Source organism: Astyanax mexicanus, chromosome 3 (genome assembly GCF_023375975.1).
Source record: "Astyanax mexicanus isolate ESR-SI-001 chromosome 3, AstMex3_surface, whole genome shotgun sequence".
Taxonomy (NCBI): Eukaryota; Metazoa; Chordata; class Actinopteri; order Characiformes; family Acestrorhamphidae; genus Astyanax; species Astyanax mexicanus.
In genome coordinates this window covers 21232298-21254418 of record NC_064410.1, presented here as the reverse complement: position 1 = coordinate 21254418, position 22121 = coordinate 21232298, and the positions used below count along the sequence as shown (strand labels likewise).

At 37.8% G+C, this 22121-nt stretch overlaps 1 protein-coding gene across 2 annotated transcripts; it reads left to right on the top strand.

Moving 5' to 3' along the window:
• Positions 1–75: 75 nt before the first annotated feature.
• On the top strand, positions 76–20704 carry zdhhc18b (zinc finger DHHC-type palmitoyltransferase 18b). 2 transcript variants are annotated; one of them, XM_022682964.2, is made up of 9 exons: positions 78–1776; positions 3679–3839; positions 6450–6608; positions 9205–9342; positions 10059–10110; positions 10216–10318; positions 11154–11266; positions 12477–12573; positions 18689–20703. In XM_022682964.2, the coding sequence occupies exons 1-9, from the start codon at positions 1511–1513 to the stop codon at positions 19097–19099; spliced, it is 1500 nt and encodes a 499-aa protein (XP_022538685.1). In that variant the 5' UTR covers positions 78–1510; the 3' UTR covers positions 19100–20703. The 2 variants fall into 2 exon arrangements, with proteins under 2 accessions (XP_022538684.2, XP_022538685.1); XM_022682963.2 differs by having other exon boundaries at positions 76–1776; positions 10059–10318; positions 18689–20704.
• The last annotated feature ends 1417 nt before the right edge of the window (positions 20705–22121 follow it).

Sequence of the window (22121 nt, the reverse complement as noted above, 5' to 3'; positions counted from 1 at the left end):
GATCAGCTCTCTCTCACTGGGAGCTGGATGTGCATCAGCAGAGAGAAGCCTCTGGAGTCAGGTGGTCTGAACGCGGTTGGGGGGGCTGGACCTCCTCCTCCGCCGTCTCTGCGTCATCCTCTGACCACGCTACAGCTCACCATCAGGAAGAGCGAGGCGTAAACATCAGTGTGGAGGAATGAATCTCTCCTGAAGATCAAGGGGTTTTACACACACAAGAAGATCAGCAGGGACATGAGGGGAGAGGGTCGGCCGGGGGCTCCTGCGGGGTCTCGTTCAGCAGTGTGGGTTCAGACTGCAGTACCTGCGATGATGCAGGATGGATGGCTATATGTGTTTTAGTGAACCTAGTTCGTTAGCTGGCTATTGTTTGTGACATGTATGGGTGTCGTTTTGTGCAGATAATGATAATAAACTCTTACAATGGTAGCTAGTTAGATAAATGCTGCAGTATGAGCTAGCTAGCCTAGCTGGATGTACAGTGAGTTAGCTAGCCTAGCATGCTTCTGCTGTTTGAGTGTCTGGGTCAGGGTTGCCAGATCCAACAAAAATATTCAGCCCAAAGTCAGTCTAAAACCCGCCCTTTAAAAACTTAACTTTTTCTTAACATATATGTCCGTCTCACCTTTGAAGCAAATGGCAAAACAACTATTGGTGTAAAACTTAGTATTTTGTTTATAAGGGATTTATTGTCAATATCGCTAAAAATCATCAATAATATTGTAACATTAGTGTTTCCTGGGTTATTTTATAACATTTTTATATTACAGTCAAGAACATATAATAGTAACATAATTAGCAAAAGAACTGACTTTTACTTACTCAGTTGAGTCAATTCTATTTTTCGTCACCTGGTAATTTCTGGTTAATTTGATTATTATTTTTTTGTGTGACTTTTTTGTTTTTGGCGGCCGCGGTATTTTTAAAAAGTAGTCAAATTTTTTCTGAATTTTCACCCGCGACTGGATTTTCAAACAAGCCCAATTTGGCGGAAAAACAGCGAACCTGGCAACTCAGGTCTGGGTGGCTGGGTGTTAGTGTGGCTGGCACAGGGAGCTCACAAAGGGTACTGCGTCACCGGCTGGCAGGCTGTCTGGTAAATCTGGCTACTCTGGCATGTTCGGGCAGGGCGGGCAGCGCGCGGCGGTGGGCGGGTGATGGTAGAGGAGGTGGAGGAGGAGGAGATGAATGAGGAGGAGGAGGACTGATAGCGCTACCCCGCTCTGCTCTCCTGTCTCACAGCCATTATTAAAGTGTGACGTTTCCGAGACGTAGCTCCGCTGAAGAGGCTCGGCTATGAGAAATAGTTCCGGTCACATCGCACCGATCTCTCAGCCGCCGCTGCCGATTCTACAGCAGCAGCAGCAGCAGCAGCAGCTTGTGGAAGGAGAGGAGCGGGTGAATAAAGAAGCGGGTCTGGAGCGGCAGAAACCCGCAGCTTAGCCTCTCTGATTGTTCGGTGGAGGACACTGGATATATCGTCCTGCCCTCTCGGGAAGGCTGCCGAACCATGAAAAACTGCGAATATCAACAAATAGATCCTCAAGCTCTCACTACACCAACACCCACCCCGGCTCCGACTCCTGCCCCGACTCCCTCTGCCCGACCCTGCCCGGAGAAGAAGAAGCCCAAGCGGTTGAAGAGGAAATGGGAAGTGTTCCCCGGTAAGAACCGCTTCTACTGTGACGGGAGGATCATCGTGGCTCGGCAAAGCGGCGTCCTTCCTCTGACCGTCGGGCTCATTCTGGTCACCAGCGGACTGTTCTTTATATTTGAGTAAGTGCTGGCTGTGGAAACACAAGCCAAACACCAATAAAAACATCATAAAACCCAGGCTAACCACTTAATTTACCTTAACTAGCCTAACTATCAGCTAGCTAACCAAGCTAAATTAACTACCTGGTATCAAACCAGACCACAAGTTAGCTAAGCTTGGAAACATTGTTCCACTAGCTCTTACCCAGCTGAGAAAAGGAAAGTACTGTGAGTTTAGCTAGCTTGGCTATCTGTCCAAACTAGCTAACGCTAGCTAACTAGCTAAATATACAGCTCTGAATCAGTTTTTCTTCCAAATTCAAAAGAAAAAAAAAGGCTCACACACTGCTTTTGAATAACTTTATTCCATTCATGGTGCAAATCCATCTTCCTCATCATTTCTAAGTGGTCACTTAATTTTTTCCAGAGCTGTATATCATAAAGAGTAAAGCAATGTCGGTATAATTCAGTCACTAATATCTAAAAAAAAAAAGGTCAGAGTGGTTTTGTGAGAAATTTGAGTTTATGCAGAGTTTACAATACAGCAACTGTTGGAAAAATGTCTGTGTAATTCAGTCACCAATAGCCAAAGTTATTTAGAGTGGTTAAGTGTTAAAATCCTGTGTTTACATAAAGTAACTTAGCAACTGTGGAGAAAATGTATTTAAAATTTAAAAGTTAAAATTTAAATGGGAAAATGTACCAATATGTTGAATTCAGTCACAAATATTGTTTGATGGGACTTTTCCTTTATACAGAGTAACTGACCAGCTGTGGTCTTCAGGGATTTTGCTTTACAATGCTCTCACCACAGGGGCTGCAACAATTAGTTGGTAAAATTGACAGTATTGATTATAAACATTTGTTGAAACACAATGAGGGAGAGGTATAATGGACTCAGGTTACACCCTGTAACAAAAGTGACAGACACAGCAGATTACATATTTACTCACCTAATATCATAGCATTCCACATTTAAATGTCTTCTGTGTAAGTCTCGTGATTCACTGTTTTCTAAATGTTTTGAAACCATATACAAAGTAAGGAACAGGTGCTGTACCCACAAGAAGCAGAGGTGAAGGTCATGGCACAAATAATTTCTGACTAATTGACTAATCTAAAAATATCATTAGGTGCAGCCCCTCTCAGCATTTACCTATCTACATTGGGCTTTCTAAAAACATTAGACTTTATACCCATATTGTACAAAATAGTAATGCACTAAGCAGAAACATTTCATATGTGTGAATGTAATGATGTGTGTAAGTGATTTACTATATTAGAGTAAATATTAGAATAAATGTTTATTTGGGAAAACTGAAAGGAAGCTCTAATACGTAAATACAAAATAAAAGTGGGAGGAAGCTGTTCTGGTAGACCATGTACTCGTGGATTGTTGAAGATGGTCTCCTAGTTGGTCCCCATGAATGCTGAATTGGCGATAAATCTGCTGACAAAGTGTGTGGGTGAACATTATCCTGCTGGAAAATGGCAGCTGGAAGCCCTGTCGTAAGAGGCAACGCTTATGGCTGCATGATGTCCTGCACGTATTGCAGAGCTGTTAGTGTCTCCTCTGTCACTTCTGGTATGACAGACTGTTGTATTCAATGCATCCCCAGGACATCACACAAGCAGCTGTAACTAATGTACAGATGTAATTAATGATGTGTTGGTTAATTATCGCTGCTTTTACATTTTAAATGCATTCCCTCTGGAAATCATCCATTATCTAGGGATGAGTGTTTCATAACTTTTCAGTGAAAGAGTGCAGTGGCCTTTTACTAGTGGTCCACAGAGTGGTGTTAAAACTAGAATTAAACCTAGAAAGGTTGAACTGCAGGATGGATTGGCTAATGTTCAGTCTGTTGCTTCACTTTCCCAGAAATCAATCACTGCCCTCATTTCTCTGACCTGTTTTCCTAGCTGTCCTTTCCTGGTGAAACACCTGACCGGCTGCATCCCTGTGATTGGAGGCGTCCTGTTTGTGCTTGTGTTCATCTCGCTTCTTCAAACCAGCTTTACTGACCCGGGAATTCTTCCCAGGGCGACGCCAGAAGAAGCAGCTGATATTGAGAAGCAGATTGGTGAGTGTGTTAGCTTGACTTTTGCATTCTTTCTTGTTATTTTTGTGCACAGCAGGTGCATGGAGACAACTTTGCAAAGAGTGTTGTTACTAAAGAGTTAGTGGCAGGAGAAAAATGGGAAAAATCCAAAAATTCTGGGTAAGGTGATGTGCCAGCAGGAGCTGCCAGGAGAGGATCTATGTCCCTGGCATAGATTCTCTGGAGTCTCTGAACTGAGAATGAACTTTTCTTTCACAAGGTAGTGAAAGCAAAATGAACCTTTATATCCTATGAATGGAGCCAATTCATCTATCGCTGTGCATGCCTTTGCTCAGTTACTAAGTTCTCTGTATTTCTTTTTATGTTCTTTCTGATGCAGTATGATCATGTCCTGCAGTGACCTCCATAGTCACATGAGGAGCAGCTCTATCACTTTAATGCACATGCAGCATGTTCAGTCAAACACGTCAACTAATCTTCAATTACGCCATGAGTAACAGCCAAATAAGATACTTTGCTTTATGAGGTAGATCCACAGAGAACTTGCATACCAAACTACTTCATAGCCTGGGAAAAAATAGTTTTTTAGTAATTTTAATTATTCATTTATCATGTGTCAACTGAATATTAGCATCTAGGGCTGAATGATATAGCCAACATTTATACTAAAATATACTTCCAATTTATGTAATTTATGTTATGTTATGTTATTAATGTCAGTCAGGCAGAGTGTGTGTGTGTGTGTGTATGTATATAATGATATTAGTAATGGATACTATTTTATTTTGCTTTATTAATTGTATTATATTTGTATTTTTATTTATACAAAATTCTGGTTATAATACAATAGACAAAATAGCAAATTTCTGTTTCTAACCTGTTCTACTTCAAATTACATTAAATAAAACTTGCTGCAGTAGTATATTCTCGAAATGAATAAAAAAAGGAGTTTTTCATATCATATTGCAAAAAGGTACTCTAAAATATTTTCATATTTTAGGACCACATTGCCTACTCCAATGCAAATAATATATACTGAGATATCAAAAACGTGTATAAATAAATTGTCATTTAAACCTTTTCTATTGCAATATATATGGATATTAAATGTATTATCCAGCCCTACAAAACAGCCATATTTATTGCCAGTTTCTGGAGATCCCTGCTGTTTACTAAAGTCTTATCCACAGATCTATAAAAACCTAAACCTAAACATAGAAAACTGGTCAGTTTCCATTTTTGCATTTTGCAAGGATTGTACCATCAGATTTGTGTTACAAGATACAAAAAAGTACAAATCTAAAAAATCAAGAGAAGATTCACCTTTTCATTTTTCTTGAAATTCTGTTTGCCAAAGCCTGAAATTTAAAAACTATATAATTGAAAAAGTGCATGAAAACATATTTCTTCTTCACTCTACTGAATGAAAATAAATATGAATAAGTTCTATACCCGGTTTTCTATTTCTGAATTGAGCTTGATAGGGTCAGAAAATTAAACTGCTAAACGTTACACTGACCGGAACTGCAGTCACTGTTTTTGTTGAAACACTGGCCAGTTTAGCAGTGTTTGTGGCTGAAACCCTCATTAATACCCCTGCACCCTAATATCACTTACATCTTACCTCATGCCATGTTGTTTTACAATGAGGTCACCGGGGTCTGCTCAGCATGATTTTACTCACCACAGAGTATGGTAGGATGTCCTGAATTGTATAAAGTAGACCAGCTGTCTGGAAGCATTTAGGGAACTTGCATGTCTCTTTCTACTTCAAGTTGTGCCAGCTGTTTTGATGCAGACTTTAAAGCCTTGCAGTGGACTTTTTTTGTAGTCTGAGATTAAACCTTTTGAGATTTGACAGCTATAGCTAGTTTTACTTCTGTGTTTGTGAATCACTAGCTATCTCTAGGTGTGAAATAGTCAGAGTTTTGTGCTCTTATTTTAGATAATGCTTTTCACAAGCTTGAGGATGATTCATAGGAGGTGAGCACATGCAGGCCAGAATGCACCAGGATATTCACTTAGCTCATGGGTTGTCCTTAACACACTTAGTCAGTTGGACAGCATTCCTGCCAGCAAGAACTATAGAGCCTGGTCCAAGGAGAATTCTTTACAGCGTGTTACACGTTGCCACATATTTATTGATTGTATTGCAGATCCAGAAGGAGACTCAGTTACAGGCATAACCCAGCATTTTCCAACCTAATTTAATTGTCACATTTGTACCATGTGATACATTTTTCTCAGAACTACAATAAAAAAAAAAAAAACTGTGCATCCTCTCCCCACACTCTTTTAGGAAGAGTCAGAATAAGGCGTAAGTTTTTTGTGATAAACTGTAACTCAGCAGTTTGGAGTTAAAATGCTTTAAAGGATTTAAACAAATTTGTTTTTCTATTGTTTTACTCAAGTAATCAACAACTTTTTTTTTATTTGTCATATGTAATCATAAAAGTGGTGTACAACATTGAACATTGATTTTGTCTGATTACTGTAATAAAATAAGGAACAGAAAGCAGAGCTTGTGGACAGAGTATGTGGTGTCTCACAGCTTGCTTTCACGTTTTTCTTTTTTTTTTTTCTCGAAGAACTGTTTTTCTCACATTTGTGCCCTGTTTTTCTGTTCCACAGACAACCCCACCGGCTCCTCTTCCTCCTCCTACCGGCCCCCTCCCCGCACCAAGGAGGTGGTCATCAACCAGCAGGTGGTTAAACTAAAGTACTGCTTCACCTGCAAGATCTTCCGGCCGCCGCGCACCTCCCACTGCAGCCTGTGTGACAACTGTGTGGGTGAGTATTAAAAAAGCAGTAGGGGATGATGATGCCATTTGCCAGAGAAGGTGACATTTACTTGCTTGCTTCTGTTCATGCTTGCTAGAGAACCCCTGGTGTGCCATCTTGGCTGCAGGTATTTTAAGATGGTTGCAGATGTATTTTGTTTACCTATTTGTTGCCAGGGTCTTTGACTGGGGTGGGATTGGAGAAATTTGTGCTGTTATGTGTAGTTAAAATTTAAAAAAAAAAGAAATTATACAAGGGACAATAAAACATATATTCTGTATTTTTTTGCACTATAAGGCGCACTTAAAATCCTTTAATTTTCCCAAACATCGACAGTGTGCCTTTCAATCTGGTGCTCCTTATGTATGAATTCCACCAGTCAGGTTGTAAGGAGCAGTAAAGACACTCTGCTGAAGTACAGTGTTATACAGGAGTTTCAGTGAAGTTTCTCCAGCACCAAGGCTGGAGCAGTGTTTGCATTAGTGGCTAACTGCCCTAAGCGCTAGCTCTGCAGTTCAGAGGTGAGTATTATTGGCTTGCAGCCTGCTGCTAACCCCCTATAACATTGCTGGAGCAGCATTAGCCACTAACCGTGCTAAGCGCTAGCTCTTTCGCCATTCTGAGGCGAGTATATCGGACTGTAGCCTTTACAGTGTTGAATCAAGCTACGTGGGACAAACCACTAGCTAAATATCGCCCTGATTTACTGGAACACTCAGGGTTACTCTGTGTATCACTGTCGGCTTAGCCGCTTATGCTAATGCTGCTGCACCCCCTTAGTGGAAATCTGAAAATCTAAGCTCACCGTAAATAAACAAAAGTGCACCCAAATTAACAGTTTTTAGGAGAAAAATCTGTGTAGACTAACATACAGTGCTCGTTTGACTTTAAAAGATTTTCTTTGACAGTTTTGTTAGTCAGCTTAGTCTTAGTCACCACCACCCAGCAGTGAGACCTGCTAAATTAGAAGGAAAACATGGCGACAACCATGTTCCTTACTAGTGTCACATAATGCACCTTATAATCTGGTGTGCTTTATATATATTTTTTTCTTCATTAGCCACATTTTGGTTCTGCACAAGAATTATCAGACTAATGTAGCTAACCGCAGCATCTCATGAATGTTTTTGCTTTTTAGATAACAGCATAAAATTAACAGTAAAGTCTGTAGATATACACTTTAAAAAATACATTTCTACACTGGGTAGTGTCATAAAAGATCCACATTTGGTTAAAAGAGATGTATGAATATGCAGAAACTTTATATCCAGTGAAGGTTCTTTACATTTTGTTTCAAACTCATACATATATTTTGTGATGGTGGAATTAAAAGTGTTTTTTTCTATCATATAATTTTAAAGATTTTTTTTAAGTGGTGTTATGAAAATAATAACTAACATCTTATAAATACAATCTCTACCTTGTTTGCATGTTCATATCTAGTCTTTGCAACCTTCCACTTCCCCTTTTTCCTCCATTTACCTCAGTTTATCAGAGAGGGGGACTAGCTCTCTACCACAAGGAGAAGCTACCTGAATTCCAGAATATAAGTTCCCTCCCATTATCTACTGTTTCCTTAAAACCAATCACATGGTGATTGATGGTGGTGATGTTTCAAACTAAAGATTGCATTAAGAGTTGAGGCTAGGGATGGGCGATGTGGCCCTATAATAATATCACAATGTTTCAGGGAATTTCTGCAATACACTACTATAACAAAGTATATATTGCAGTATACTTGACTATATTATTGCTTATCATATGATATGGCACACCCTTAATTTTCAGTTTTACCAGATTGTAACAGAAGTCAATAATCCAACATGTCATGATGCTAATAATGCACTCCAAATATAAATTTTCCAGTAAATATTTAATGTGAAATTTAGTGTAAATTTTCTTTTCGCTACAAACAGCAAAAAAAAGTTTGATGACGAAATTCAAAAATATTATATGCAATATTATTCCGTATGATACAATATGGCACCCCCATTGTTGCGGCTCCATAGTGATATTAGATGGTTTTATGGCCAGAGACAACCAATTAATGCACTATATAAGTAAATAATCAGATTTAATGTTGTCTTTGATGATGAGCAATGATATAGAGGCCTCTGGAAATGCAGAATTCCTAGGCAATAGCCTTTTTTCATTGGTAGCTGGTTTCTTACAGTGTATGACTGTGTTATCTGTAAAAAGAAAAAGCAGAAGTTAGCAGCATAGCTAAAACTGTTTGAGTAAAGCCTTTGTTTGCAGATAACAGTACAGTATTTCGGTATGCTGTGTCAGGTTCCTTGTAGAAACTTAAGTGCTGTTTAGAGCAATTATTTGATTAATTAGTCATGCATGCTTTGATCTGAGGAGACCTTATTTTAAAGCTACATTAGCTTTGTAGCTTCATAAAAAGTCCTAATTCTTTTGGATGTGGAATTGTAATTAATGGTTCCTGAAAGTTCTGTTAAGTGCTAGGTTGTGTTTCCTTATGTGCACCATATGCACTATTTGGATACTACTCTTGGGTAACTGGAAGTATCTTAATGTAGTAATGTGCACCAAGAGAGCTGAGTTGATCATCATGTATTTTTTATTTTATCTTTTTCTGCAGAGCGGTTTGATCACCACTGCCCTTGGGTGGGGAACTGCGTGGGGAAACGCAACTATCGCTTCTTTTACATGTTCATTGTATCTCTATCCTTCCTCACTGCGTTTATCTTCGGCTGTGTGACCACGCACCTGGCTCTGAGTAAGTGTGATTCAGTAAAGTAATTTTTTATAAGATTCCTACAAAATATTTATAGCAGTAACAATCAAAATTCGGACATACCTGAGTAAAAAAAGGGATGTCATTCTGCTGCATAGTAAGGCTTTTTTTTTTTAAGAAACCAGGGATGCTAGTTGTCTAAAGCCATTTCTGGACTGGATCAGTTTCGACTGTAAAAAAAAAAAATTATATATTTCACATTTCTATTCCTTGATAGACTGCATTTGAAAAACAGGAGGACCAGTGAGTTTTTTTGGCTTTCTTAGTTACGTGACATCGCGTTCAGTAGCTTCTCCATTTCCACTCGCTGTTGTGTTTATGTGGATCTCCGTAGAAACGCACTCAGTGTAATTACGGTGCGTGGCAGTGTACAAATAGCTTTTTTCCATGTGCTACAGTAAACAGATCTGACCTAAACTAGGAGTCTGTGTGATATTACTAGAAGGTATTTGAGTGTGAAGACAAAACTGTCAGTTTATGAGAATTAAGAATCTATGGGTCTGATAGCATTTGGAATATTTCAGCAGGTAAAAAGTTAATTTAAGGTAAACATCTCTTGGACTAAAACTTAAATTCTTATTGACCAGTATATTTACCTTATAAACTGGCCCACTGTTACTGTTACTGTTAGATTACTTATTTTACAAAATAAATGAATCTTTTGTTAATGACTTTGTTTGGTTTGTTCACTTATACAGGGTCACAAGGAGGAAAGGGGTTGGTGTTCGCACTTCAGGAAAGCCCTGCGAGATATCCTTTTAGCTATGACTCAATTGTGTATTTTATTTTATACGAACAAGTGCATTTATTCTTGTGTGTGAAAGTGCATGTGTATTGTCCTTTACTCCTTTCCACTGCATTAGAGCTAGTAGTCTGCTTCTTTTCAGTCTGGTCTATTTTAGGCCTCTCAGGCTTCCATACCTACCTGGTTGCTGCTAATCTCACTACAAATGAAGATGTAAGTGCTCATAACATATTTAATATCTGAGTGACTGACTTTATTAGTGTGTTGGTTTTTGTTTCATGATATTAAACAAATGTTTTGGTTGTACTGATAAGATGTTCATGATTTTTTTTTTTTTTTTTTTTTTTTTAATACTGGTGTCCCAGTAAACCGCAATGTGTTACAAACCTTACATAAGACGTCATTTAGACTACTTTTAGTGTATATTAATTAATAAAAATGGAACAAACATAAAATCAAAGCAAGCTGTTGTGTGTTTGGTTGCTGTCCTGCAAAAACCTTGTATCTCCATTTTATTTCCATTTTTTTTTTTACTTTTTTCATTACATGGAAGCTTTAAACTATGTTGCAGTGTAATAATAAATTGACCAAAGAAATGCTCCAAAATACTTTTTGATAAAATCTTTTTTACATTGACCTTAGAAACTTTTTTTCTTAGAAACAGTGATTATAATATCTGACATGATTTTTTTTTTGTTTGCAACAGGAGATTTTAGGCACATTGTGAACCTAAGATCTCATTAAAATTTTATTTGATAAAATTATATTAGAGATTTAAATTGATTTGGCATTTATTTTAAGTTTTTGAAAAGTAAAAAAAAATATGGTTGTAGTTATTTAAAAATGCCCCATCATTCATCTATGTTGGGGGTTTATTCTTATGTTTATAGATGTGAATTATGTTAATTTGCTTTGTTTGTTTTTTTTTCCCCAAAAAAAACATTTTTCCCCATTAGGAGCATGTATATTTCATGAACTTCATTTTCATTTTCTCTCTCTCTCACTCTCTCTTCTTTTTCTTGTTGTTCTTCTCTTTTTTCACTTTCAGATTAAAGGTTCCTGGTCAGGGAAGAGTGGGAATGAGGAAACAGGAAACCCTTACAGTTATAACAGCATATTCAAAAACTGCTGCTCAGTGCTCTGTGGACCAATGCCTCCTAGGTCAGTATGCCTGCAAGGCAAGAATTATGCAAGTGCTGTCTGTTCTTGTCTTGCTACAAGCTTATGCTTTCAAGAGTTTACAGTTTAGTCAACACCCATTATATACAGTAAGTGCAACCTGCTATACAGACTGACAGAAAACTCGTTATGGGATAGCAGTATGTAACTTTATCATGAGCTGTTGCGTCAGGTGACGGCTTGGGATATCCAACACCTGTGTGATTTGTGAGGTGTAACGAATCAAGAATACATCCTAGAAGGCAATGATGTGCACTGTGCTAATACATTTGACTGATAGAGTCTATCCAGAATTGTCCCTGCAATTCATTCATTGCGGGAAGACCCACACGCACACCTCTCTCAGGCCAGCGCAGAGTTCTTTATCTTCTCTTTATCTTGGGACATGGCAAATTTTAAAGACACAATAGTGTGACATTGAATACACTAGGTTCTGTCTCATGCATTCTGGTGAGTTAGTTTGTGTAGGTTTACAGTTGCTGCTCTGTGTTTTAATGTCCCTTTAACCTATACATCATTAGAGGGACCATTGTTAACCAGATATATCATTTGGGTGGTGATCTATTCTCAGCATAGAGTTGACACTCGCGCTCCATCATGGAAGCATGAGTATCAGTGGTGTTGATGGGATTTTGGCACGTTTTATTGTAACTGCTGGGCTAAGATTAGTATACCAACTAGAAAAACAACCAACAGTTGTTCAGAAAAGACTATTAAAATAATTGAGATGCCCAAGTACTTGTAAATCCACAAAGAGCACCTACATGGTATGTATTTGGTTGTCCCCACTTTTTAATTCTACCTACAAATGTGACATTTAAAGAACTGTATGCACTCGTTCACTTTACAAGCCTTAAGCTTTTATACTTCTATATTTGCACTACTGTTTATATGGGTTCTGTTTATACTGGTACTATTTTCTCTTTTTACTAGTTCACTATTGTCTTGTGTGTCTTGTCACAGGTATGTCTATATCTGTAACCTTGTTGTATTGCTCATTTAGTGTCTCTCATTCTTTCATATTTGTCATTTTATTTTGCTGTAACTTTGGAAAAGGAAGTAATGTAATTTCAATCCTATGTATGTCCTGTACATATGCAGTATTGACAATACTAAAGCTAGCACTCTCCTCCATGGAGTTTATGAGTTAAATTCTAATTTTTTCCTTTCTTTTCTTTCTTTTTTGTTCCAGTTTAATTGACAGAAGAGGCTACGTGCCCTCGGAGGAGGCTGCAGAGATTGGCCCCACAGAAATTGAGCTTCCTGCTGCTAAAAACGACATCAACATGGTAGGACTCGTCCCCATATCAGACCGAGCCTCTGTCGCCCCTCCTCATACCCCCCTACCCCTTTATTAACCACCCATCCTTACCATCCAGAGCCACTCTACTGCCTGACCGATTCCATGCCTGCTCCAGATTGAGCCCTTCTGCCTGTTCTGGATGACTTATGGGGGCATACTGTTTGCTTTGGATGTTGTCTTTTGGTATGGGAAGCAGGCACCTCTCATGTTGATGGTACATTTTTACGGTGTAGGCTGTTTTAATGAGGGCTGTGTTTGTAGAAACAGTGTTGATCTAAGCTCACTGGACAACCCAAACTAGCTGCGTGCATGATTCATTTTCTAATACTTACGGTTACCCCATGTCTTAATAATGGATTCAGTCTTGTCAGGTAAGAAAGAATTCTACCTGTTTAATCAGCTTTTTAATCTAGAGAGCTAGAGTATGTGTGCCTTTTTTTCTATTATTATTATTATTTTTTTTTTATAAAGCATCTGACCATTGAGAGAAGAAGTTGTGAGCAATGTCTAAAAGATTTTGACTCGACCAGTGTTTCATCATTTCTGGTAAACTGGACACACCCAGATTTAAACTAATGCACTCTTCTATTATCAGCTTGTAATGTGGGTGTGAAGAGTAGACTGGAAGTGACAGGAGCCATCTTTGAAGACACAAGAACACATGTAATCCTCATCTGACAGGAATGACACTATTATTACTACAGAAAGTGAATGAGTAACCAAGCTTTAGAGAAGTAGTGATGCAGCTTCTCTCTGAGTATTATGAAACGCGCTCCGTGATTTTCAGTAATGGCAGATATTTTGGGTTGGGTGGGTCATGAACACTTCCTTTCTTTTTCAGGCAGAGGAACTAACAGTAGGGTCTTGTTTCTGAAGAGATAGCTTGACTAGAAGTCAGGTGACCCTACTGCAGGAAATGCACTTACACGTCAGTACTGTTGTTTTTTAGTATTACCTTTTTTTCCGAACGCAAAGAGGATATGAAACCTCACTTTTTACAGCGTCATGTGCACTGAACTGGTGAGCAGCTAAAGTTGTAGTCTTGATTACTGTTGAGTACGGAAGCACATTTGTTTACACGTTTGTCAGCTCAGGGACTGCTTTTGGCTATAAACTGGTATATTCACACTCATATGAGCCAAAACATTGAGACCCTATATCTGATATGCTGTCTGATTTTAGAAAGTCTAGTATACTGATGGTATTCCTATGTATTACTTATGAAGCAGATTTGGAACCAGTATGTTAAACTGAAGTGAAGAGGTGAAGGAGTACAGTTGTCATCAGACCATGCAACCCCTAGCATGGGCACTATAACTGGTCTCAAGTCTCAGAAGTCTTTCTGTTTATTCTGCCAAGAGGGGATAGTCATCCCCTTAAACTCTAGTGGGAGTTTGGCATTTAACACCTGCTGCCAGTTAATTGTACTTCTTGTACTTTTGTATTTGCCTTGTTTGGTAGTTGCCTTGCCGTTTTTGGAGATTCGGAGTTTCGTCCTAGTTATCTGCTCATAATGATTATGACTATGATGATGATGATTTAGGCCATGTCTCATTTGTTCAGAAGTTTATGCAGAACATTTTTCCTACATCCAGCATGTTTTTACTACAAGAAGTGAGTGTTCTGTTTCTAACATCTTAACTGACATGCACTGTTCACTTTATGTGGTCTTTTAATGTTTTGGCTTGTATACGTGTGTTCCTACTATAACACAGAGCAGCGTTTAGAAGTTAGACAAAAAATTTGCCAGCTTGGCCTGGTTAGAAATGACTTGCTTTTACATTTTTGTCTTTTAAGCCAAGTAAAATCAATTGCTTCTGAAGGGCTTAATGGAGTCCACACTGGTGCCTTGTGTATATGTTTGTATGCTTGTGTGTGTATGTGTGTGTTTGCTACTCTCAGAGAGAATGAATGGTGTTTTTTTTTTAATTTTTTTGCAATGATTTGTAATGATTGTGCATATAAAGAGAACATTTTGTACTTTTAATGTTTTGTGGCTTTTTTTGTTTGTTGAATTATTAAATATATATTTTTAATGGTAAATAAACTTTGTTTGAAATACACTGTGGAATTGGTACATTTAGATTTGTCCATTAGAATACTTTTCTCTTAAAAGCATTAAACTCAAACTTAAACTTAAATTAGTCTGGGTAGCAAATAACCATGACCCGGATTGTTCCCACCAGCATTGTACTGAAAATCATTCATTGTTTTGTATTAAAATATACATTTGAACCCCATCTGAATCCGATTCAGAATTATGATGCTACAAGCAGTTGCTCTAATAACAGGAAGTCTTTTTGATTAAGCCTCTATCAAATGTCCTTTTTGATAGAGTGCTGAGAAGTCATATGAGTTTTCCTAATAAATGTATTCCCCACGTAGATCATTATTAAGGGATTAAGCATAGTCTTGGACTACACTGCAATTTGAATAGAAGGAAGGAAATTTATTCCATGGCTAGACTGACCCGTAAAGTTTTATTCCATTCTTTTTTTATTTAATGTTATTTACTTATTTCATTTTATTTCTTTATTTTTGGTTTATTGAGGGTATTTCTATAGCTGTGGCAGCTTTAGAGCATCTTGTTTTACTAGCAGTGCTTTTCTATGGACATTTATAAATATAGCTTTACCAGTTACCGGATGAATAGTCACGTTATTTGATTAAAATGTCACTATTGTAGTAAAGTATTAAGGTGTTAAGTAACTAAGTACAAATACTTAATTCTAGAAATTTTGGTTATCGATGCTTTACTGAAGTCATTATTTTTCAGACCACTTTTTTACTACTACTCCTCACCTATCCGCTGGATATCGAAATTCGATACCAAAAAGCCACCGATGGAAATGTCTCAGTACTAGCGAGTACCGAAAGGTCTAAAAAATAAAAATAAAAGCGCATAAACGCGGAGTGTGAGACGTTTTTCCGACCCTTACATTACTTTTACTTTTATACTTAAGTAGTTTTAAGTGCTTTTTATACTTTTATTTGAGTAAAGAGCTTCAGTTGATACTTCAACTTCTACAATACCTAAAATATATACTTCTATCTGAGTAATTAGGTTTGGATACATATATACTGTACATTTGCATGTCTCTGCATTAGTCTTCACGTGTCCATTAGCCTTCCTCGGTAATAGTGGCTGTGTGTGTATGTGTAGGGGGATGATTGCCTGGAATTTGCACTGTCCTGTGCCAGTTGATGATGAGTCAGTTGGATGTGTGCAGTTCTGGACGGGAGGTCGGTAAGACTTGGGCATTAGCTTTGCCCTGCTGGTTGGGTTGGGTTGGGTTGGGTTGGGTTGGGTTGGGTTGGGCTGGGCTTGCATGCTGGCAGGCTGCACAGAGCCAGCTGCTGTGCCAAAACCACAGTGCTGAGTTTCACACTGATGGGCCTTATTTCATCACATCACATCATTAGAAACTCCTTAATCACTGTCACTAGGCTAAGAACACTGGGAACAGTTTACAGGTTAGTGTGTATGTGAATGAAAGAAGTGTACATTTAAGTTCATAAGTATTTCGACAATGGCACATTTTTTTCAGCAGTTATGCTTTTGTACACCACCACAGTGGACTTGAGAATAAGCAATACAGCAGTCATTATTCAACATCGTACTACAAGTTTCCAGCATTTGACCAAGTCTGAGTTGGGCTTATTGGTGATGGGAGGGGATGGACTTGTCGCGTATATGTATCATAATTCATTTGTTACTCTGTATTCTAAATTTTAAATCAATCTGGTACATATTGATCTTAGTTCCATCTCTCACTCATTGTCATTTTCTCTTCTCTTGTGGTTATAATTAGGTCTTGGTGAGCTTATCAGTGCGTTCCCTCTTTATAACAATGTACCAAATTGTTGATTTGGCCGCCTCCTTAGAGCTAGACAGTCTGCTGATGTTTTTGTTTTGTCCGGATTCTTTTATTTTAAGTCCATTGTGGTGGCCTACAGAAGCAAAAATGTGAACATTGTCACTGTTTAAATATACAGCTCTGGAAAAAAAGAGACCTCTTAAAAATTAGTTTCTTTGATTTTACCAAATTGAAAACCTCTGAAATATAATCAAGAGGAAGATGATCACAAGCCATCAAACCAAGCTGAACTGCTTGAATTCTTGCACCAGGAGTGGCATTAAGTTATCCAAAAGCAGTGTGTAAGACTGGTGGAGGAGAACATGCCAAGATGCATGAAACTGTGATTAAGAACCAGGGTTATTTTACCAAATATTGATTTTGAACTATTAAAACTTTATGAATATAAACTTGTTTTCTTTACATTATTTGAGGTCTGAAAGCTCAGCATCTTATTAGCTGTTTCAGCTCATTTTCTGCAAATAAATGCTTAATGATAATATTTTTATTTGGAATTTAGAGGAAATGTTGTCTGTAGTTCATAGAATAAAACCACAATGTTCATTTTACTCAAACCTATACCTATAAATAGCAAAATCAAAGAAACTAATTCAGAAACTGAAGTGGTCTCTTAATTTTTACCAAAGCTGTATATGGACCTGACTATAAAGGCCAAAGCACATTGATCAGACAAACACATACCACTCTAATATTTGCTGAGAATTAGCTGGAGTAAAAGTGCTCCTTTGCTTGTCCGTTCAGTGTTAACAGGCCTTTAAAATGATTTGCAGAAAAACTGATATTTCTGCTTCGTGTTTTATGATTGGCTGAGGCATATACACACACACAGAAGCGCACATTAACTGAATTCTGTTGTAATATTGTATATCACATGTTGTTTGGTCACACTGGCCTGGTGGTGACAAACAACTGGATTGCTTATTTTTTGTGATTTCCTATTTTTGTGTTTTGATTTTCTGTTGTCTTTTTAATGCATTACTGTTGATGGGTCATTGTAATGTTTGGGTGGCAACATTTTAAGCCATGAAAATATATCTTTTTTTTTTTTTTTACTGATATCTTTTTTTAAATTATTATTCTTTTCTATTAATAAATTAAGCAGCAAACAACTAATGAATAATTTAAAGATTTTTTGTTTTAGTGTTTTTTTTAAGGTTCTGTATGGAAAAACTGCATGTCATATCATCAGATTTTACCGATGCTGAGATATTTTTTATGTGGAAAAAAGTTTCAGTGGTTTCAACGGTCAGTGGTGGTACTCCCTTCCTATTCTGGAGTGGGTTTCCCATAAGGTTTACATTGCTAAGTACTTAGTAACCTTGCACAAAAGAACATAATAATGTTCCTGTCAGTCTTTGTAACCCATAAAATTTTGATTGTACATTTAAAAAGTATTCTGACCTATCTGTAACTTATTCCACTTAAAACTTACATTCTGCTTTACCTTAAAGTTGGTTAATAAAAAAGGCAATGTTAAGTTAGCTTTTGGGAAATTTGACCCTGCTCTGCCACAACGATCCAATGACCATATTAAAAAAGCATTTTTTTATACACCTCTGTGCCTTTTGAGTCCTTTTTTATTAAAATGTTTTCTGTTTTGCTGTATGAATTTGAGTATGATGTGTTGTGTTAGCATACTTTTTTTTTTATATTTCAATTGCTTATATTGGTCTACATTAATTAATCAAAAGTTAAGAATTATTATATTATTTGTTTATCTTCTGTTGTGTGGTATTCTTAAAAAAAAAAAGGTAGCTTCTATGTGATCGTGAGACTGAAAATGCTGATGTCATGCTGTAGTGGAAACTTACTGATGGTGATTCATGCCTTGTAGTGCAAAAAGGATCTTGACCCTTATCCTCCACATTGTGAGATCATCACCATTATCATCATCACCTGCATGACTACTCTCCCTAGAGCTGTTGATGCTGCTGCTGCTGCATGCCACTTGCACCCTGCATATTTAATCTGCTTGCAGCTTGTGCTACTTCCTGTCACTGGCTACCTTGACCTTTTTTTTACCTTTTTTTTTTTTTTTTTTTTTTAAAGTCTTCTTTAAAATGTCCTTTTTTTATATGCTTTTCTGTTTTTCTGTCTCCTCTTGACCTTCCTATCCACATTTGCCTCTCTATTTATATCTACTGTATCCTTTTATTTTCTTTTTCTTTTTTTTTGTTGCCATGTCTCTTCCTTTCTCTTCTTCTATTCTTCACTTTCTTCTAGTGCGCCCAGGGTACTAAAGGCCTGCTGGAGACGGCCACTCGGTCGCCTTTCCTCTCTAGCCCCTGCCCACAAGCCAAGGGCCAGGCTGTGCCGCCACCACCAGCACTGGACGCTCTGCCTAACATCGCTGCTGCTTCTTCTTCTCCTGCTCCTGCCCCTTCCCCTGCTCCCTCACCTTCGCCTCGTCCTGCTCCAGGGCAGCCAAAGGCGTCTAGGGAGCGACCAGCAGCTACATCGTCCCACAGGCATCACTCTCATCACAGGAGCAAGAGCAAACGAACTACCGCACAAGCCCACAACCCCACCCATGCTTCCAGCTCTCCAGCACCCCAGGGGCCAAGGCACAATCACGGCTCGAGAAGCAGGAAAGACTCAAAAAGTCGAGACCCAAAGTTCACATCTCTGCACTGATCTCCTGCCTGTGCAGCACAATCTGCAAGAGCAGGAAACTCTTCTGAAAAAACTTGTATATAGGGGGCACCAAACTCAAACTTTCCTTCTGCATCTTGCAGGTTTGTGTGTTCTCCTTTGAATTTTTGCATTTTTTTCTTTCAGTTCAGCAGAACACCTGCAGGTCAGATGTTTTCACACAGAGCTTCAATTGGAAGGAAATGACTTTCAGTGATGACGCAAATAGTAATGAAGAAATGGGCGAATATAGACTTCGATCCAGCCAAAAAGAGCTAAACACAACCTGCTCCACTGGTGCATGGATCCAAATCCAACTACGTATGGACTGGACCATAAAGTCCTTCTCTATTGAGACAGGGACATTGAGACAATGTGGACATTCAATGGACCACAGCCATCAACGTCTGCTGTCTCAGCCAATCAATGCGTGCCAAAGCGGCCAAGGACAAACAAACACAGACACACACACTTGGGAGCTTTATTTGAACAGCAATAATTTTACAACAAATACTTTTTGTCTTGTACATGGAATGAGTTCTGGGATCAACTTCTTCTTCTCCGGCCTTTGAGGCCACATCTGGGATCTATATCGGCCTGGCCCGACTGAGCCAAGGCCAGCCTTCATTATGCAAATATCAGTGCATGCCTGGAAAATGTAGCTCACACTTTACTATACATTATTCATGGTTCATGACTGAAAAACTAAGTATTTCTTACCCAAGAAGTAAAGTTCCTTACATCCTCAAAATACTTCACCTTCAGACCTCCAGACCTTGTCTGTATAGTGTTTGTTTGTGACTTGCCCGTTGGTTTTGAACATTCAGGGACAAAATGTGACCTACCCTACATTTGATACAATATACTGGAAGGTTTAACTTAATGGTCATAAAAGGTCATAAATCCAGGTCATAAAAGTATTATTGTTTTCAAGGTATTTGGTCATATTTGATCTCCATTAGCACTTTCATGATAGGTGCGTAGATTTGCACCAGTTTGCTTTTGTTTGTTTGTTTAGCTGTTTTTTTTTCTTCAGGGGTGAAAAACTGTAGGTAAACTGTTCGACTTAAATTTGAAAAAAAAAAAAATCTAATTTGCAGTCAAGATGTTTTAATTTATACGTATAAATTTTGTTTATTTAATTTTAAACTGAAACATTGAGGCTAATAATGCGAACTTCCATTGAAGGTCAACACGTAGCAATCCCAAAACTGACCCATAAATATGTACATGCCCATACATGTCTATCAGCCTTTCAGATGGGACAACACTTGTCAGTGTTGTTTAGGTCACATGTTTGATTTATCATAGACTACAATCAAATAACCAAAACTTTACAGCATAGTTGAACAAATTGGCAATTTTAAACATTTAACAGTTTTGTCAAGTTTTTAGAGCACTAAAAGACCTAGAAAACCTAGACGTAGTGTGTGGGCATAGCTGAGTTCAAGTCAGGCTGCATTGATTGTTTTGAAAATAGATTAATAGCTTATTACCTTATTTAGGCAAAAATTGATTTCCAGCATTTAATTTAATCAACCGTAATAATGTAATTATTACGATTATAATTATAATTGTATAAGAAACACACAGCCAACTATTATTAAAACTGTTTACATGAAGACTTAGCCTAACAGTTACATTAATTGTATTACCATTATTTTACACAACAGTGTATTTAATGTAAATATTCACTTTGCTGTGACTTTTAATCACTTTCACACAACATCAGAATCAGAAAAAAGGCTGTTACTGCCAGGCATTTCAGGTGAAATTGAAAACTGGTTAAATGCAAGTAAGAAACAAATTTTAATAAAAATGAGACATCTTTAGGCTCTAGGAACTTTGAGACCATTGTCTACCAAACAAGGCTGTGTGGTATGGAAGTAGAGTTTGACTGTTTTGGCTACTTGCAACACTGCCTCACTGCTGCGTTCCCATATGCACTTCTTCAAAAAGAAACAAATTATACATCATAAAGGTTAAACCTTCCATAGTTTCCCCAAGAGTCATACTTCACCGTGAATTGATTCACAAAATTAGTAGATATCGCCATTTTAATTTAAGATGTATGTTACTGTGCTAGGTAGCTAGCTAGGGCTAGTCATATTAATATCACACATTTAGCCATATGAATGTTAGCAGAGAGACAGCAAGCTAGCTAAACCAGGTTCTCCGGCTGTAACTTAATTTACACTGAACTGGTTATTTTCTCGGTTTAAAGTCAAAATGAGTGTGGGGTAAAATGTTAGCCATAGCTCTTTGGAGTAGCCTGCTTAGCTAGCTAGTTACTATCCTACCATGGGTAGCCTGGTCTTACAAAAGTGTAACTTACACTTACACATGCTTAGCTGGTCTGTATTTAGCACTTAAAGAGCGTGTTATCATTTTATGTCTGATTTGAAATTACAAATTTTCAAAAGTAAGTTCAGAACACTTTATAAAGGAATGTTTCTTTAAGACACTGGTTTGTTATTTGCCTGGACAGATAGTTTAGTGAAGCCTGTAAGGAGGACTGTGTAGTTAGATGAAATACAAGATATTTTTTTACGGTCACTAAGTTGGTTAGAAGCTGCTAACTGATTTAATTTAAAAAAGTTTCAAATTTACTGCAAACCAATAAGATATTACTTACATTTAAACCCCAACACTGGTCAAGCTGATTATTCCAGTAGTTCAAAAATAATGGACCAACTTCTTGGAAATGGATTGGTAGAAAAGCACAAGTACAGTACCTAACAATGCTTAATTTTCCACCCCTGAAGAGCTGTATGTAGCAATAGTTTTCTTTTGGGTTTGACAAACAATACTGACATCAGTATGTGATGGTTAATGGCAGTAGGATGGAGTATTGTTATCCAGGTCTTGTCTTTAATTATGCAAACTAAATATGAAATGAACTTTAGATGCAGGAAGTTCATGTTTACCCCACTGTTCCTCAAATCCTTTGTAATATTTGCACAAATATATTGCTGCTGTCACACAAAAATCTTGTATCTTCAAAGCTTCATGTCAGTGTTAAAAA

Coding starts and splice junctions, on each gene's coding strand:
- zdhhc18b (XM_022682963.2), top strand. CDS start 1,511: ATGAAAAACTGCGAATATCAACAAATAGATCCTCAAGCTCTCACTACA. Junction 6,609..9,204: donor CCTGTGTGACAACTGTGTGG/GTGAGTATTAAA, acceptor CTTTTTCTGCAG/AGCGGTTTGATCACCACTGC. Junction 10,319..11,153: donor ATCTCACTACAAATGAAGAT/GTAAGTGCTCAT, acceptor TTTCACTTTCAG/ATTAAAGGTTCCTGGTCAGG.